The sequence below is a fragment of the Arabidopsis lyrata genome, assembly GCF_000004255.2.
Source record: "Arabidopsis lyrata subsp. lyrata unplaced genomic scaffold ARALYscaffold_1, whole genome shotgun sequence".
Classification (NCBI taxonomy): Eukaryota; Viridiplantae; Streptophyta; class Magnoliopsida; order Brassicales; family Brassicaceae; genus Arabidopsis; species Arabidopsis lyrata.
In genome coordinates, this window is record NW_003302555.1 from 3617556 (window position 1) to 3635854 (window position 18299).

Here is an 18299-nt window from a genome sequence, read left to right on the forward strand (position 1 = left end):
GATGGAGCGGCCCTATTTGACCAAACCACCTACTACTAATCATTATAGTTGCGAGGTGACTCTTCATTTTGAAACAATTATTTTCAGAAACAGAGACAGAGAAGAGATATGAACGGCGGAGGAAAGGTTGTCTGCGTTACCGGAGCTTCCGGTTACATAGCGTCTTGGATTGTCAAGCTTTTGCTCCTCCGTGGCTACACCGTCAATGCCACTGTCAGAGACCCAAGTTTGTTCTCAATTCTTACTTTCTTTTATCTAAATATATCATTCTTTTACAAAATATAGAAAGATATCTTCTAGCCAATCTAGAAAACATTTTCCAGAGTAAGCAAATTGAAAAAGAACATTTTTTCTAGAAATCAAAAACATTTATCAAGACTGCAATTTGTAGGGATGATTAAGAGTAGCCCAACAAAATCAAATCGGAATCTAGCTGAAAAAAATCTGACGGAATCAAACCAATTATGTCTTTACTTTTTTTGGTGCGAATTATGTCTTCACTTAAAACACCAAAATACATATCAAATTACCAAATCGAGATTTTTTTTTTTTTTTGTACAACGAAATTGAAATTTCTTTGGTTATCATATTTGAACTGTTGTGTTTTGATTTTGGAATGATGATTTTTTTGTACAAGTACCATATGCATTTTTTGACGTATATATATTGTTATATCATTCTTTAGCGGACAGGAAGAAAACAGAACATCTTCTTGCACTAGAGGGTGCAAAAGAAAGACTCAAATTGTTCAAAGCAGATCTTTTGGAAGAATCCTCTTTTGAACAAGCTATCGAAGGCTGTGACGCTGTCTTCCACACCGCTTCTCCAGTTCTATTCACCGTCACAGATCCTCAGGTTTGTCAACAGTTTAAACTTTGTTGTGGGAATTGCAATGTATATGTATTCTAATTAGTAATTAGCAAAGTCAGTTCTATAATGTTTATCAAAATTTGTTTTTTTTCGCTATCAGACTGAGCTGATTGATCCAGCCTTAAAGGGTACTATTAACGTCCTTAATACATGCAAACAAGTTTCCTCTGTCAAGAGAGTCATTCTGACATCTTCCACGGCTGCGGTTCTCTCTCGTCAGCCTCCTATTGGGCCAAACGACGTGGTGGACGAGACTTTCTTCTCCGATCCAAGTCTATGCAGGGAGACAAAGGTCCTTATATTCTGTTGTGATCATATCAATTTTTGAGAGTTCGGTTTCTTTCTTATACTTTTCTTTTTCTTCTTTCAGAATTGGTATTCACTCTCCAAGATTTTGGCAGAGAATGCAGCTTGGCAATTTGCCAAAGACAACGGAATCGACATGGTTGTGTTGAATCCAGGATTTATTTGCGGACCACTCTTGCAACCAACTCTTAATTTTTCGGTAGAGCTAATTGTGGATTTCATCAATGGTAAGAACCTTTTCAATAATAGATACTACAGGTTTGTGGACGTAAGAGATGTCGCCTTAGTTCATATCAAAGCGTTGGAGACTCCTTCAGCCAATGGCAGATACATCATCGATGGTCCAAGTATGAGTGTAAACGACATTTTAGAGATTCTGCGGGAGCTTTTTCCAGATTTGTGTATTGCTGATACGTGAGTTCTCTTTCCCTAGCTCTACCCTTATCATCTTATGAAGTCCATAAATTTAATGGAAGATTTTGAAAAACTTCTTTTCATTTTCTTAGGAATGGAGAAAGTGAGATGAATGAAATGATATGCAAAGTCTGTGTGGAGAAAGTGAAGAATTTGGGAGTGGAGTTCACTCCTATGAAAACAAGCCTTAGAGACACTATTCTTAGCCTCAAGGAGAAATGTCTTTTATGATTCTTTTCGTATAATTTTTAACTATTGTGTATTTTTATTTTGTTAGTATTACTAATTAAAGTGATTTAAGTTGTGGACACTTTTGAAATCTAAACATTTTATATATAATATTGTTTAGGCTAAACTTGTCACTAATTAAGGTTTGGATACATTATATATCGATAAGTGTAATTTAGCTTAGATACATCGCCTAAACTAAGCTAACATCACTTAACGCTACGGCAAATATTTGTTCACTCATGGTTCTTTGGACCAGTTCTAGATGTGTTTGGGTTGATCCTAAAACTGTCCCTACAATTCGATAAATAGGACTATCTTCTGTTTGCGCCGTCCAAACGCTAGGTGATGTAGTCAAGTCAATTGGTACAAGGAATAAACGAGTGGTTATATGACTTTAAGAATTCAAACTCGTCTAATCTAATGGTTCCATGATCAAGAGTCGAACCACGTAATCCACCCTTATCCTTAGAAGCTCGTAAATACCATTAAAGGGACAGACAACGCTTAATTTAGTTTCTCAAAATTTCAAAATGAGATAATTCTTGATGTCATCTATTTTAGGTGTTTTAAGTCAATGTGGTTTCTTCTTCCCAACAAACACTTAACAATTTAAATGTATCTAGACTATAAAATTGGTTATGAGTTCTATTTTTTTTTTGTGAAATCAAAAGTTAGAATAACATATGTTATTTATTTTCTAAATAATTTGAGTACTAATTTTGAATTATTTATATTTAAAAATACTGAGATACGGATCCATTAAGAGCATGGTGTATAGATATTTAATGGGATAAGATTTTTTCCCATAATTGTATGTGTGTGATTTTTTTTTCGTAAGGAAATAAAAAAAAAGAAGAAATAAAACCACAAATGTTGCAAGGCAGAAGAAATAGTAGACGTTATGTTAATGTAGTAGCGTCGTCACACGTGACTTAAAAGAGATGAGTTTGCGTGTCAAACTAAAACGTATGCAACTATAAAAATGGGATTATTTTTTATCAATTTTAATACAGAAGCCTACCAACCACACTAATTCTACTTACCAGATAAAAGTGAAGAGATGGCCCATGGAGGAAAGGTGGTCTGCGTCACCGGAGCTTCCGGATACATAGCATCTTGGATTGTTAAGCTTTTGCTCCTCCGTGGCTACAACGTCAATGCCACCATTCGAGACCCAAGTTTGTTTCCTTCTTCACTCTTTCTTTTCTCCTTCTGCTTTTCTCCTTATTAATATAGAAGACAATTTCTCTTTGTCACTTGAATCATCAAATTTCTCTTTAGAGATACAAGTGACAATTCAGAGAAAGAAGAATAAAAACTAAAGAAGCATTCTTATCTTGAAGTGCACTTTGACATATTTCTGTTTTTCTCCAGACGATCGAAAGAAAACAGATCACCTTCTTGCACTGGACGGCGCAAAAGAAAGACTCAAATTATTCAAAGCAGATCTTTTAGAAGAAGGTTCTTTCCAACATGCAATTGATGGATGCGATACTGTCTTCCACACTGCTTCACCGGTTATGATCACTGTCAGCACTGATCCTCAGGTTCGTTTATGATATCAATTTGTTCGGAACAACACAATCATTACTTTTTCACTTGCTTGATTTACTATTAGAAATCCCACATCTAAAGTTAGAGAAGTCCTAAATTAATACATAAAGCACATAATTAAGTCGGTAAGTCTACTCATAGCCAATTGATTTTGAGTTAGAAGTCTATGAAACTTAATGTTACTCTGAAATTCTCAGGTTGAGCTGATTGATCCAGCCGTCAAGGGTACTATTAACGTCCTGAGAACTTGCACTAAGGTGTCTTCTGTCAAGAGGGTCATCGTAACATCATCTATGGCAGCAGTTCTTGCTCCTAAGACCAAGTTGGGACCAAACGATGTAGTAGACGAAACCTTCTTCACTGATCCAAGTATTGCTGAGGGGAAAAAGGTCTTTGACATATCATCAATGAGTTCATGACAACTCGCATTATTTCTCACCCTTTTTGTGTTTTTCCTTTTCAGCAATGGTATATACTTTCCAAGACTTTGGCCGAAGATGCAGCATGGCAATTCGCCAAGGCCAATCAGATCGACTTGATCGTACTAAATCCAGGACTTGTGATTGGACCAATATTGCATCCAACTCTTAACTTCTCGGTAGCTGTGATTGTGGAACTTATGAAAGGTAAGAATCCTTTTAATACAAGACATCATAGGTTCGTGGACGTGAGAGATGTTGCTCTAGCTCATGTCAAGGCACTCGAGACTCCTTCAGCCAATGGCAGATATATCATTGATGGTCCGGTTGTGACCATAAAAGAGATTGAGAAAGTTTTGCGCGAATTCTTTCCTGATTTGTGCATTGCTGATAGGTGAGAGAGTTTTCTTTTCTTTGATCATTTATTTATAAGTCCTTTATCCTGTTTTGATTCTACAAACGTAACAAAAACGAACTATTTTGATTGATTAATAGGAATGAAGACATTACTGAGATGAATTCAGTGACTTACAAAGTGTGTCTGGAGAAAGTGAAAAGTTTGGGAATAACTGAGCTCACTCCTACAGAAACAAGCCTTAGAGACACTGTTCTTAGTCTCAAGGAGAAATGTCTTGTGTGATCTTCTTTATTGTTTTGGGTACTTGTTATTCCATGCAATCTATGCATTTCAAAAAAGGATTATAATTAAGTCTTACTAGTTATTTTAAAACCAATATAAATCTTATATTTATGTCCCCTAGGCCCTAACTAAACTAACATATATCGTTCTGCATTGTTAGTATACCGCTTGGTGTTCTGAAAAAACGATCCTTAACTTGGAAAATTAAGTACAATTCTCTAACTATTTGTTTAGAAGACGAAAAATCCAAAAAAAAAAACTCATTGATTTTTCATTCCATCACTTGCTGTAAAGAAGTTAATAGCGAGCAGTGTTCAAGAAAGCGCTAGGCACTAAGCGGGCGGTGACCCAGTGCCTAGCGCCTAGAACGTCTAATCGGAGCCTAGGCGATTTTTTAGGCGGTTTAGACGTTTATAACATAAAATATTATAAATATGATATTATATATAAAAGTTATATAAAATGTCTATATAAAACTAAAAATTATAAAATTATAAACAAAACTAGATAAAACATTTATTTATATTTATATTAAACAATATATAAATATGTATAACTATATATATAAATAAAACTCTAATTAAAATTGACAAAAATACATTAAACAAGATCTATGTAACTTTAGGCGGTCAAGACGGTTATCTAGGCGTCGCATGAGAGCCTAGCGCCTAGACCGCTTTTTAGAACACTGATAGCGAGTCTTGTAATTTGTAAAGAAGTGAAAGTGAGAGAAAAAAAATCTTGTAAATGAGTATACTTCTTTATATATTTGTTTGTAAAGTACCAAATTTCAGTCCTTTATATTAGTAAGTACCAAATAGTTGTATAATATTGATTCTTACATTTATTTTCTTAAACATCAAAATTTTATTTTATTGCAGAAAAGAAATCATTAGATAGTAAACTATAAATTCCCAATTTGGTTGTTTTTATAAATGGTTATATTTTTAGCCAAAAAGTAAAAGAATCTCAAAATTAATTAGATTTATATATAACCATATAAGATTACTAAAAAGTGACACATGTCAAAGTATGAGATGCCAAATGAAGTAAAAAATCTTATACTGTAATTAACTTAAGGTATTGAATCTGAACAGATGTTACGTGATTTTTTATTTTAATTGTGTTAGTGTGTGTGTAAAATTGTATATTGTACAACTATATAAAGATGATAGTAGTTGTTGCTCAAATTTATAACTGGATCTGAAACCAACATCACAAATTAGAGAGAGATGGCTGACAGAGGAAAAATGGTTTGCGTCACCGGAGCTTCTGGTTACGTAGCGTCTTGGATTGTTAAGCTTTTGCTTCTCCGTGGCTACACCGTTAGGGCCACCGTTCGAGACCCAAGTTTGTTCCTTCTTTTTATCCCTTTTTCTTAATTTTAATAATCAGTATTCAGTAACTAGAAAGTCTTTTTAACTATTGTATGCATTTGTATTTTTGTTGTCTAGGTGATGCAAAGAAAACAGAACATCTTCTTGCACTGGAGGGTGCAAAAGAAAGACTCAAACTGTTCAAAGCAGATCTTTTGGAAGAATCTTCTTTCGAGCAAGCAATTGAAGGATGTGACGCTGTCTTCCACACCGCTTCTCCAGTTTCATTAACTGTGACTGATCATCAGGTTTGTTTCACGATTATATGTATATCACTTTGTTTGGAACAAGACAATGCATAGTGATTATTAATTAAGTTTCATACGTTTCAATTCAAAACTAATTGACGATAATAAACTGATTGACCACGCCACTTATATATTATTGTAGATCTTGTCTTACTTCAAGACATTAACTTACTAGCTTAAGTGTTTCCAAGGGTTTGCAGATTGAGCTGATTGATCCGGCCGTTAAGGGAACACTTAACGTCCTTGACACTTGTGCTAAAGTGTCATCTGTTAAGAGGGTCATCGTAACATCGTCCATGGCCGCAGTTTTGTTTCGTGTGCCTCCCTTGGGACCAAACGACTCAGTAGACGAGAGTTGCTTCTCGGATCCAAATTTTTGCACTGAGAATAAGGTTCTCGAATTGTGTTGTGACATAGTTCACTAAAAGTCGCATTCTTTCATAATTTTTTATATTTGACTTGTCCAGCTTTGGTATGCACTCTCAAAGACTTTGGCCGAAGATGAAGCATGGCGATTCGCAAAGGAAAAAGGGCTTGACTTGGTCGTAATAAATCCAGGACTTGTGCTCGGACCGCTCTTGAAACCAAGTCTTACTTTCTCAGTAAATGTGATTGTGGATCTTATTACAGGTAAGGACAATTTCATTAACAAGAATTTTAGGCTCGTCGATGTGAGGGATGTTGCCCTCGCTCATGTCAAAGCGTTCGAGACTCCTTCTGCCAACGGTAGATATATCATTGAGGGTCCGGTGGTGACGATAAATGACATTGAGAAGATTTTGCGTGAATTCTTTCCTGACTTGAATCTCGTTAACAAGTAAGTTCAATATTCTTTCATCATTGATTTACAATCAGATGTACACTCTGAAATACTTGATACGAAAACTTCTTTATGATTTTATTGAAGGAATGAAGCAATTGAGATCATTCCAGTGATTTACAAGCTATGTGTTGAAAAAGTGAAGAGTTTGGGAATTGAGTTCACTCCTACAGAAGCAACCATTAGAGACACTATTCTTAGCCTCAAAGAGAAATGTCTTGTGTGATGAGCATATCTTGTTATTGCCTCTCTGTCCTTTTTAATTTTACTATTGAACATAAAAAAAAAGTAAGCTTGCTCTTTATTTTTAAAAAGTAGATTTTAATTGGTTAAATTGACATAGGAAATAACAATTTTCAATCTCAATTATGGGTTCATAAACAAGAATCACATCACAACAATTTGAACAAGAAATTTGGCAGATCCAGCAACTAAAACCATCACCAGGCTATGTTACACAGAGTGGCTTTCGTCAGACACAGAAACATATGATTTATTATAAAAAAAAAAACACTTCACAGTTCCAGAGATTCCTACACATAGCGTAAACGATCCAGAAAAACATGAACAAACAAAAAAAGAGATAACGTACAATCTACATTGAGATCGAATCAGAATCAGCTTTCTTTCATCAGAAGACGAAATGCTTGAAGTTGTTATCTAGAGGCATCAGCTTCTTGCTTAACTATAGCCAATTGCATTCCCGGATTCTGTTTCTCTGTGCCTCCATTGTTCTTGGTAGTATTAGTAGTAGTAGTAGTAGTAGTAGTTGTTGCAGAGCTCTCTGTTTCTTTAACAGTACCACCATTTGATGCAGGACTCAGTTTTTGTTTCTGATCAACGGAAGCTTCTTTAAGCTTTGGAACAACCGATCTTGCCTTCTCCTTGGCGTCAAGCATGACAACATGCTCAAGAGCCTCGCGAGCTCTCTTCTTCGCCAAAGCAGCTTCTCTTCCTCTCCGATCAGCATCACATTTAGCGGCCATAACAGCTTTGTTCATTGAAGAAGCAGCGATCTTAGCGGCGCATAAGAAAGCTTGGGAGAGAGATTTATCGACGGAGCGAGAGCCGTTTGCGTCGACAATAGGGCGGAAGAAGGAGAAAGAAGTAGGGTTCAGGCAAGGAGGACAGAGATAAGAAGAAGGGGGATTTGCATCGACGGCGCAATGAATGTGAGTCAAGGAGGGGCAATTGGAATTGGAGCAAGCGACGCGGCGAAAAGTATTCGGCGGAGATGAATCGTAGAAGGCGAAGCAAGTTGGACAAAACGACGTCGGATGGTTGCGGAGGAGGCAATGTGTGCAGAAGAAGCGGAGAGATCCACGGAGTTTTACTGTGTGTATCACCCAGGCGTCTAGGCTTCCGCAATCATCGCATCTCTCGGTGGAATCCGCCGCTGCATCGGAAGAAGCGGAGGTTGACGTTGCCGTCGTTGACGATGGAAGATTCATAGTGTCTGTCTCTCTGGTCTTTGCGATTTGGGGAAATTAGGGTTTACTCCTCTTTTCAATCGAGGAAGAGGGCATGACGTGGCACTAAAATGTAATCGATTTGTTAAACTATGTCGTTTTGATGGCTTTACTTACTTGGGCCGAATGATTGTATCTCCTGAGCCCACTTGAATATCTGCCACCTCCGTTTCTGTTATTCATTAAAATGTGGCCAGATATTCTAGTGGGCTGATTAGTAAGGCCCAATTAAAAATTAAGGTTTAAGAACTTTTACACCTTTCAACCGTTCCATAATTTCTACAGAGGTTGACTGTTGTATTAAACAGTGTCGCATAAGCTTTTAAGAATACGAAACTGTATTAAATTCATCAACCAGTTTGTGGTATACATATATTAATGTCGATTTGGTTTTGTCTCTGATTCAAATTCACAAAAATCTGAATTGGGTTTGGTTTATAGTTGAGACTTGAGATTGATTAGATTTTTTGGACTATGCAAGGAAGTGGGGACGTGTTTGATTAGACTTTATGAGGATAGGGACACGGCAAAGCGTGTCAACGTGTAGATGTTCATTGTATTTTGCATAGTATACGTATATACATTTTACACATACCGATTCTTGTTCAAATATTGTTTCTGGTCACCATTTTGCACCACCAACCAAAAAAAAAGAAAGGTATTTCGTATAAAGGAAACGCATTATTCTCTTCTTCTGTATTAATTGTTCATAGCATATGCCAGATTGTAGCATATGTCACACGTGTCGCGTCTCTTGTGCCCTCAAAAGTTACCACGTGTCTCCTCGACTCATCTATCACCAATCACCATCGTTGAGAATAATCTACTGATCATGATCATCATCAACAAATTTGCCTTTGTGTTGACGTAAAGTGACGCTTTGATATATAACAGCGAATGTGACATTTTACATTGTGGAAGGGCCAATTTTCAAAAATAAAATAAAAATGAGCTACGGTTTCTTTTTCCTAAGTTGTTCATGATTATGAGGTAAAAGATTTTGCGTATCTTTTATTTTGTTAAGACTGTAGAGCAAGAGATCAAAAACGTGTTGTTGGCCTATTCCACGGCGGATATATTGAGAGTTATGCGGGGACAGAGTCTTGTCATTTTATTTGATTTTTTGGCCTAACATATAGCAAGGCACTTCCATGTTTTTTTTTTTTTTCCTTTGGTGTTTACTTATTTATTTATTTATTCGGTTTAAATTTGAAAATAAATTTGTTTATGTCTTTTTTGAATGAGAGAGATGGAGATAATAACTATAGTGATGAAATCAATAATGGTCCATGCAAATCCGAATAGGTGCTCAAATTATCCACTTGGAAAGTTTATAGTATACAACGGGTTGAGTTACGCATCTTAGAATCTAATTTGCATGGCGCTTAATTGACCTTTCATGAAGAAATAGATGCTAAGTTGCTAACGTTGATAAACACAAATACGGCTGATATGTTGTTATAGATGGTTTTATTTATTTTCTTACTTATAGAAAGGAAAAAATTAGATCCAAAGATAAAATGCTCTAAACTCTAAAGTAAGAGTTTGGAACCAGTATAACACATATATCCCATGATGATTAAACAAAATCTCAATTATTAAATCCCAAATGATTGGTTTTCATCAGTTAATAGAACTTGCTGAGTGAGTTCCCAAACTTAAGGATGATTAGTAATTTAGTATAGTAAAGACTTAAAAAAAAATAGTAATGATTAGAAAGTCAAATCTTTAATTATTAAGATAGATAAAGAGAGACAAGGTTGCTCAACCCCACTTGGAGTGTGATGCTTTTTTGGCAGCGTTCTTTTATGATAACACATCACACACAACTTTAGTGTATCACAGGCCCATGTCACTTTAAGATAAGATAACATATTCTAGTATGTATATGATTATTTTCATATTTGTATGTGTATTTGATTATTTTATAGACACACCATGAATTAATTGTAATAATGCAAAGGACCTGTATCATGTAACAGAGACAGACGAAGTGTGCAGAGGTCGGTGAGAAGCAATTTGGTTCAATAATAATAACCATGCCCAACTCTCTTCTCTAGGGTCCCTTTTGCTTTAATTTTCTTGTTTAATAACAATATCTTATAAATACAGTTACCTTAACCATTTAGGATTGTATAATACCGTAATTTTTATATAGTACATCTAATTAAACATTATTTATGTCTACTAATAGCCTAAAACCACTAGTAAACAACAACTACTAGTATTTGTTTACGATAAAACTTGTCTCGATATTTACAACATGCCCAAAAAAGTAATCAATATTTGTTTAATCACAAAGATCTCTGTGAGCTGGTAATATGTTTTGCATTATTTGCTAGAAATATGTATGGTTTGAATATTAATCCCAATAATATTGATATAAAATCACTAAACTACATATTTTGATGGTCATATGTATATGTGTATCCACTATGATTTTTATTTTATTTTTAGTTTCCTTTGTGTATCCACTATGATTATTGGCAATTAATTTTGTTTTTATGATGAACTGATTCTATGAATCGATTTCTCTTTAATTATGTGTTTATAAATAGGGAGAAAAAAAAAAATACAGAGAGTAACAGTAGAGCTAATGATTCAAGCGACGCTAAAAGTTGAATGAATGTTCGAGAGAAACGTCTCAGAGACTGTGAAAAAATCAAATCCTCAGTTGCAGTGCCTCAGTTGCAGTGCCTTGCAACGATTTGGTCCCCCCTCCCTCTTCTCTTCTCTCACTCTCCGTCTTGTGCGTCGATTTGTCTCCATCTCCCTCTCTCCGCCTACTTTCTCAAGATTACTCCAATTCGCCGTCTTCTTCTCCTCTGTTCTCGCTTCCTTCCCTGCATTTGGATTGATGTCATTTTAGTACTACTTTGAGGGTCTCACTCTCTTTCTCTCTCTCTTCGCCGACTTCGATTTCTTCAGTTTTCTGCTACCCTTTTTCTCAGGTCAGCTACGAATGATAGATTTTGATTCAGAGAAACAAGAGTAAAGTTTTGATCTTTTGTTTCTGGGTTTAGGGAACAAGACAGAAAGTTTTGATCTTTTAAGTGATGCATAATTAGTTCTTGAGTACACTGTTTTGAATCGTTCTTCAGTGTGATTAAACAATTGGTTTGACTAATAATCATGTTGCCATTAATTTAAGTGAAAATCTCTTTAGCTGTTTTATATTGCATATATTGATACAAACATTGATTTCTTTTCTAGTATTTCTTTATTTCCCCAGTTTCTAATTTGGGAACTGAAGTACTTCTTGGCCTAATTGGTCTATTTTATGAATTCCCTTTTCAGGATCAAGATTGTCTCTGTAAAACGCAACACCATGCCTCTGTTTGAGCTTTTCAGGCTCACCCAAGCTAAGCTCGAATCTGCTCAAGACAACAACCCTTCTCCGTGAGTCTCTTTCAGTCTTGTGTCTAAGTGCCTAGTTTCAAGTTCATCAGTTTCATGTTTTTGCCTTTTGGTTGTGTGAAAAAAAACAGACCTGTAGATGAAGTTGTGGAGCTGGTGTGGGAAAACGGTCAGATTTCAACTCAGAGTCAGTCAAGCAGGTCGAGGAACATTCCTCCACCACAAGCTATTATTCATCAAGCAAACTCTTCTAGAGTTAGAGAGATACGGAATGGCTCAAAGGCAACGATGGTGGATGAGATCCCTATGTCAGTGCCATCACTAATGACGGGTTTGAGTCAAGACGATGACTTTGTTCCATGGTTGAATCATCATCCATCCCTCGATGGATATTGCTCTGATTTCTTGCGTGATATGTCTCCTGTTACAGTCAACGAGCAAGAGAGCGATATGGCGGTAAATCAAAATGTTTTCCCGTTGTTTCAGAGAAGAAACGATGGCAATGAGTCAGCTTCTGCTGCTTCTTCATCGCAGTATAACGGTTTTCAATCTCAATCTGTGTATGGAAGTGATAGAGCTAGGGATCCTGCTAGCCTACAAGCCAAACCGGATCAATTTACTCAGACGCAGGAACCACTAATCCTTAGTAACAAGCCCAGTTTGGTCAACTTTTCGCATTTCTTACGCCCTGCAACTTTGGCTAAGACTAATAACCCTCATGGCAGTAAAGAGAAGAGTCCTCAAAGCCCGCCGAATGTGTTTCAGACCAGAGTTCTTGGAGCTAAGGACTCTGAAGATAAGGTTCTTAACGAGTCTGTTGCTTCTGCTATGCCCAAGGATAACCAAAAGGCTTGCCTTATTACAGAGGACTCATGTAGAAAAGACCAAGAGAGTGAAAAGGCAGTTGTGTGTTCTTCTGTTGGCTCGGGTAATAGTCTCGATGGCCCATCCGAAAGTCCTTCACTTTCTTTAAAGAGAAAGCATTCAGATATTCAAGACATTGACTGTCGTCATAGTGAAGTGAGTTAAACTCATATCATTTGATGCACATCAAAATCTCGTTTTCTCACTGTTTTATTCATTATTCTTCTTTAATATTGTTGAGCAGGATGTTGAAGAAGAATCAGGAGATGGAAGAAAGGAAGCAGGTCCTTCTCGAACGGGTTTGGGTTCAAAGAGAAGCCGCTCTGCAGAAGTGCATAATCTGTCTGAAAGGGTGAGTGAGTGAAGCCCCTGAAGGGGTTTTTGTCCATTCTCAAACTCAGAAAAGAGCGCTATATTTGGTAGCTAACTGTCCTCAATTTTCAGAGACGGCGTGATAGGATCAACGAGAAGATGCGTGCCCTGCAAGAACTCATTCCAAACTGCAACAAGGTCGGTCTCTTCTCCACCCGTCATGATTCATTTTTGTTTGAAAGATAAGGAGCAATGCCAAATAAACTAAAACTTGAATCACATTACTAATGGTTTTGGATTAGTTTCAGTATTTATAAAACAAATGAAACCATAGTAAACAGGATTGTCCAATTCTACAAAGCGAGATTTTTCGTATTTAATCTGTCATTATATGGTTTAAAGGTGGACAAAGCTTCGATGCTAGATGAAGCCATCGAGTATCTCAAGTCACTCCAACTTCAAGTACAGGTAACACTTTCATTACTCCCTAAAATCGATAGAATCGGACAAACTAATAATCTAATAAACACAATCGCGATCAGATCATGTCAATGGCGTCTGGTTACTACATGCCACCGGTTATGTTCCCACCTGGTATGGGGCACTACCCGGCTGCAATGGCAATGGGCATGGGAATGCCTTATGCAATGGGCTTGCCTGATTTAAGCCGTGGTGGTTCATCGGTTAACCACGGACCACAGTTCCAAGTCTCGGGGATGCAACAACCAGTGGCGATGGCGATTCCACGTGTCTCTGGTGGTGGTTTCTTTGCAGGGTCTGCAACGATGGAGATGAATAAGAGCGAAAATGGTTCGACTAGAGATTTAACGGGTTCTAAAGATCAAACAACGACGAATAACGACAGTAACTTGAAACCAATAAAGAGAAAACATGCGTCTTCTGATCAGTTTTGTGGATCGTCATGACATAAATACAAACTTAAGAACTGATGTATTGTTTATCTTGTAGCATTCAAACAAATCAATTCTAAAACCCAAAACTTCAATAAAATTAATTTGTGTTCTTTATAACAGCAGTGAAGAGCTTTTCGCTGATTGGTGGTTCTAATTATTTTTTGTCAAATGCAGAGTAATAGAGTTGTAGCATGAAAACACCAAAATATTGTGTCATGGACCTGTTTAAAAAAAGCGTGATGGGCTTCTCAACATTAATGGATTAAAAACTTTATTAGTACTGAAAAAGGTAGTCTAGTGGAAAGCACAGAAGAACAAAAAAAGGGTTTAGACTTCATTTAGATTTTATATCTTCTAATGGAGGTGGATTTGACAGCTCTAACTACTTACGAAAGACAATGAGTTAGGATTCAAGCAGTAGAAAACGGACACCTAGGTTTAGATTGAAACTTGAAAGAGAAGAAAATGGTGTTAATGTGGCAAAGCAAAATACATGTTAAACATCATTTTGCTTTTGGCTACACTAGTATATCAAGATTATCTATGATTATGTTTTTTCTTCTCCCCTTTCTTATTAATTAGATTGGGCCATATTAGAGAAAAATTCAAGTATTCAACCATACAAGCCCTCTTTTCTCACTTTTAATCAAACTTGAAATTTTATTTGCCTTCTTTTCTAAGTTTTATCTTTTTCTCGACCACAAATTACAAATCAAATAATGATCAGTTTGGGAAAAGCAAATGAGGCAAGCAATTAGTAAAAATAGTATTGGGTTTAAACTTTTTTCCGTATAATCCAAAAGTATTTTTTCGCTAGAAACTACAACAAGCATAAAATAAATGACTTTAATTTAAAAGTATCTAATCATCAAAATAAATAATATCCTATGATCAAAACTTAAAAATGAACTCAAATCACAATAACGCATCTAATTAGAAAATCCAATGGATCAAGCCAAATCAAGAGTAACAACATCGACCTGAAAGTGAGTAACTCACTAAAAAATTGACCTTTTAAATAGTTTGTGATAATATAAATTCAAGTTGTAATCGTTGACCAAAAGATCCAAGTTGTTATTAGCTTATAAAGTACATATATATTTGGTCTTCATCATCTTTCAGTTTGGGCATAATATATGTACCAGAAAACATTGCTTTTTTTTTTTTATTAATGAAAGGAAGATTAAGGAGAAACTTAAAAATATAAAAAAAAAGATAACAGAAAATAATGAAAAGGGACCTTAGTACAAGTGCATGCATGTGCTAATGTTTCCTTGATGATGGGATTAGTGCTAAACGGGCAATTAAGATGATATACAATTAAGGTCACTTCTCACTGGGCCCTCTCTCTCTTTCTCCGTGACCTTGTCCTCTTAATCTAAATGACTAAATGTATTATACATTGTTTATAAGTCCCTTTCTCCTTGTCTAATTAATAAAATTCTTATTAACACAAAAAGCCGAAAAATCTTCCATCAACATCGTTGTAGAACGTGATTAAAAACTGTGCACTTCCACAAACTTTTATTGGATGCATCTTTTCGTTAGTCAATATAATTGGTGGTTATATCCTCTAATAGCTTAATCTATATTTTAGTCTACACCTTTTAGTTATAGAAACCTAGTGTACATAGTAAGCAACAAAATACATTGATGTGTAATGTATGTGAATAAAGTTGGAGCCTAGAAAAACAATAATTATATTTGTTCAAAAAAAAAAAAAAACAATACTAATTATTAGGTTTTTCTCCTTCTTCATTTTTTATAATATCGCTATATGGAAGGATCACTTGATTTTTTTACATATGCTGACAAATGTTTTTTAAATTAATTTTATTTGGTTTATCAATGATTGGTAAATGAATCAATTTTTAAGTACCGAAACCATAAATACTAAGCTGCTTATTGGAGTTAGAAATCACTTTCATAATTATGTTAACATTTAAGAATAGCTCAGAGATAACATGTAAAAAAATTATCTTAGGTGACACAATATTAATCACTAATTTTCAAGTTCCTATAACGACCTATTTTCATATAAATTAAGCTTGATCAAGAGAAGCCAGAGAAACAAAAAAAGTAATGCAATGCCGGATTACAAGTTCTAATGTGCACAACACCAAGAATTCTAACAGAACGACCAACTTATTGTGTGATATATATCTTGCTTTCCGATATTTTCAGCTGTTTCATTTTGGTTGCCAGATGTATTACTAGTAACGTACTTCGAAACCAAATTAAAGGGCCGTCAAATCATGTATATTATTTTCTTGAATTTTGATAAAAATGGGAACCCTAAGAACATAATAGGGCCTAGATTTAAGGAAAGCTCTGTTCATCCTGTAAGAGACGTGTTAAGTGTACAGCCTCTTCTCCGTTTTTTTTTTGTCGGCGATGATGTTATAATCCATCGTGAGTTGTAACAATGGCGAACGACAGCGACCGTATGATCTTACCCTTTCTCACTTCTCTAATTAGACAGACTTTCAAATCACCTTAGGGCGAAACCCAACGAACTAACAGTGATGATGCTTAGCTTAATATTTAATAAAATTTAAAGGAGTACTGATTAAGGATTTAGTTGAGAGAACAGCTCATAGATCCTATATGTATTTTTGGTTTTAATGCATGGTTACTACAATAATGTTTCATATATAGCTACAATGTAAACCTTCTATTGCACTGCATGAAGATCAATTTCATGCAAACTATTCATTCATGCCCCACCAAAAGGTTCGTATTACAACAATAAATTTTTTTTAAAAAAAAAAACTAGAAATTTTGGTACATTTGCGGTGATGCATGCATTCATATCATTTCAAAAATTCCTCATACAAAATAAAATTCAATAAATTACATTTTACAAATGGATACTATAACTACCGCCACTACATTATTTATCTTAATTTTGATAGTATTTTGGACTTAACTATTGTTGAAAAAATTATAACTATTGTTTAATGGTTATAATTTTCAGGAACAAAAATTATAACTTGTTTAGTTTATATTACTTTTCGTAAATGGAGTTTTCTAAGGGTAGTTAGTAATTACCATATTTTATGTTTGTTCATCAAAAAGTACGTCAAAACTTTTAAGTTCTAAAAATACCACACACACAAAAAAAAGAGTTTAGAAAGAGTTTAAAAAAAATTCAGGAAGAGGTAAAAAAAATTAAACATAAATTTCGAGATATATCTAATAACCCACAAAATATGATAACTTGGATTTATATATAAGATAGGTTTTGTAAAGGTTATTTTTCAAAATGAAGAGATTTTTAGCATGGAAACAACAAATTTAGATGCATGCTCCTATTAAATCAAAATCAACGCTTAAACAGATTAAAATGAGATATGGTTTGCATATAATGGAAGGGCTGGCGGCGGATATATGCATGATTGTCTTAAAAATTAAAATCATGATGATGATGATGATGAATTGATGATCAAATGATGGGTCTCAATCATGCATGATCCTAATCGAATATGTTCCATTTTTTAGGGGATACTAATATTATATAGTTGTACGTAGTTAACATAAAATGTTTTCTTTTCCATGATATACTCCAGAACGTGTTGGTGTTAGTTTATTGCGTATGATTTAAAAGAAACTCGCTGCAATTGTAAAGTCTTTCCATATATTATTCGCGCTTCTTGTAATTAATCATTTGGTGAATTATATAATTGGAAGTATCTTTTGACAGCTTTGGTTCGAGATATTATACAATAAAATCAACTAGCTAGTCCATTTATTTTATTGTGTTCGATAATGAGACATTTCATGTCGGTTTTGTTTATTTTTATAAGACATTATTGATCAGCGAGTTTTCTTTTTGAGTTCCTGCATGAACAATGGCATTAAGCAAGATATTCCCTCGTTAATGGCTTCATAATATATTTTTTTGTCAGAATTAAAGGCTTCATAATAGTGTGGGTGAAATCAGAAATAAGAAAGATAAAAACGATTTCCGAATTCTAATAATTGATTTTACTACATATATATACATACGCGAGTGAAAAATCATGTAGTGGTAAAATATGTTGTCTATTAGCGGAGTCGTAGGAACTTTAATTACATATCTCTTCTCTCTCAGACTCCGACCAAAACTACTCTGACTCTTTGGTTCGGCCACTTCTGGCCACCACCACCGTCCACCAGTCGCTGAACCACTTGCTAGTTCTACATCTTAAATGAACACCAGTCATCAACTTTCCATACCTACAAGCATTCTCCTCAAAGCTTCCTCTCTATTTCTTGCAAAATATTGAAAACATTTTCTTGTTGTTTTTTCTATTTAAAATAGACTTCTTTTTGAATAGTAAAGTTCTTACATTATAAAAGAAAAAAGATTAGTAATTTTAATTCATATAAGTGTAGTCTTTTTTCCACGATATTTTCAGGATTGGGTCCCAATAAACAAATGGATAAACGGTAAGAGTCTAACGAGAGGCCGTCTCTAGATAACGTAAGAAAGCTACAAAAATTCAACATGTGAATATTTGAGG

General features: G+C 35.1%; 5 protein-coding genes across 5 annotated transcripts; 4 read left to right on the top strand and 1 right to left on the bottom strand.

Moving 5' to 3' along the window:
* The first annotated feature begins 56 nt into the window (after positions 1-56).
* Positions 57-1945, top strand: LOC9325817 (cinnamoyl-CoA reductase 1). Its single transcript, XM_021014800.1, has 5 exons — positions 57-226; positions 686-855; positions 971-1162; positions 1241-1590; positions 1683-1945. Exons 1-5 carry the CDS (start codon positions 109-111, stop codon positions 1819-1821), a joined length of 969 nt encoding a protein of 322 aa, XP_020870459.1. The 5' UTR covers positions 57-108; the 3' UTR covers positions 1822-1945.
* Positions 1946-2754: 809 nt separating this feature from the next.
* LOC9325818 (cinnamoyl-CoA reductase 1) lies at positions 2755-4551 on the top strand. Its single transcript, XM_021014510.1, has 5 exons — positions 2755-2999; positions 3196-3368; positions 3573-3764; positions 3839-4188; positions 4290-4551. The coding sequence occupies exons 1-5, from the start codon at positions 2882-2884 to the stop codon at positions 4432-4434; spliced, it is 978 nt and encodes a 325-aa protein (XP_020870169.1). The 5' UTR covers positions 2755-2881; the 3' UTR covers positions 4435-4551.
* A 573-nt stretch (positions 4552-5124) lies between these two features.
* Positions 5125-7180, top strand: LOC9325819 (cinnamoyl-CoA reductase 1). Its single transcript, XM_002889709.2, has 5 exons — positions 5125-5784; positions 5889-6058; positions 6259-6450; positions 6526-6875; positions 6966-7180. Exons 1-5 carry the CDS (start codon positions 5667-5669, stop codon positions 7102-7104), a joined length of 969 nt encoding a protein of 322 aa, XP_002889755.1. The 5' UTR covers positions 5125-5666; the 3' UTR covers positions 7105-7180.
* Positions 7181-7279: 99 nt separating this feature from the next.
* LOC9325820 lies at positions 7280-8393 on the bottom strand. The gene has a single exon (XM_021014581.1). The coding sequence runs from the start codon at positions 8327-8329 to the stop codon at positions 7535-7537; it is 795 nt and encodes a 264-aa protein (XP_020870240.1). The 5' UTR covers positions 8330-8393; the 3' UTR covers positions 7280-7534.
* Positions 8394-10863: 2470 nt separating this feature from the next.
* On the top strand, positions 10864-13913 carry LOC9328571 (transcription factor PIF3). Its single transcript, XM_021014243.1, has 7 exons — positions 10864-11298; positions 11645-11746; positions 11836-12724; positions 12813-12920; positions 13013-13078; positions 13283-13348; positions 13423-13913. Exons 2-7 carry the CDS (start codon positions 11676-11678, stop codon positions 13804-13806), a joined length of 1584 nt encoding a protein of 527 aa, XP_020869902.1. The 5' UTR covers positions 10864-11298; positions 11645-11675; the 3' UTR covers positions 13807-13913.
* The last annotated feature ends 4386 nt before the right edge of the window (positions 13914-18299 follow it).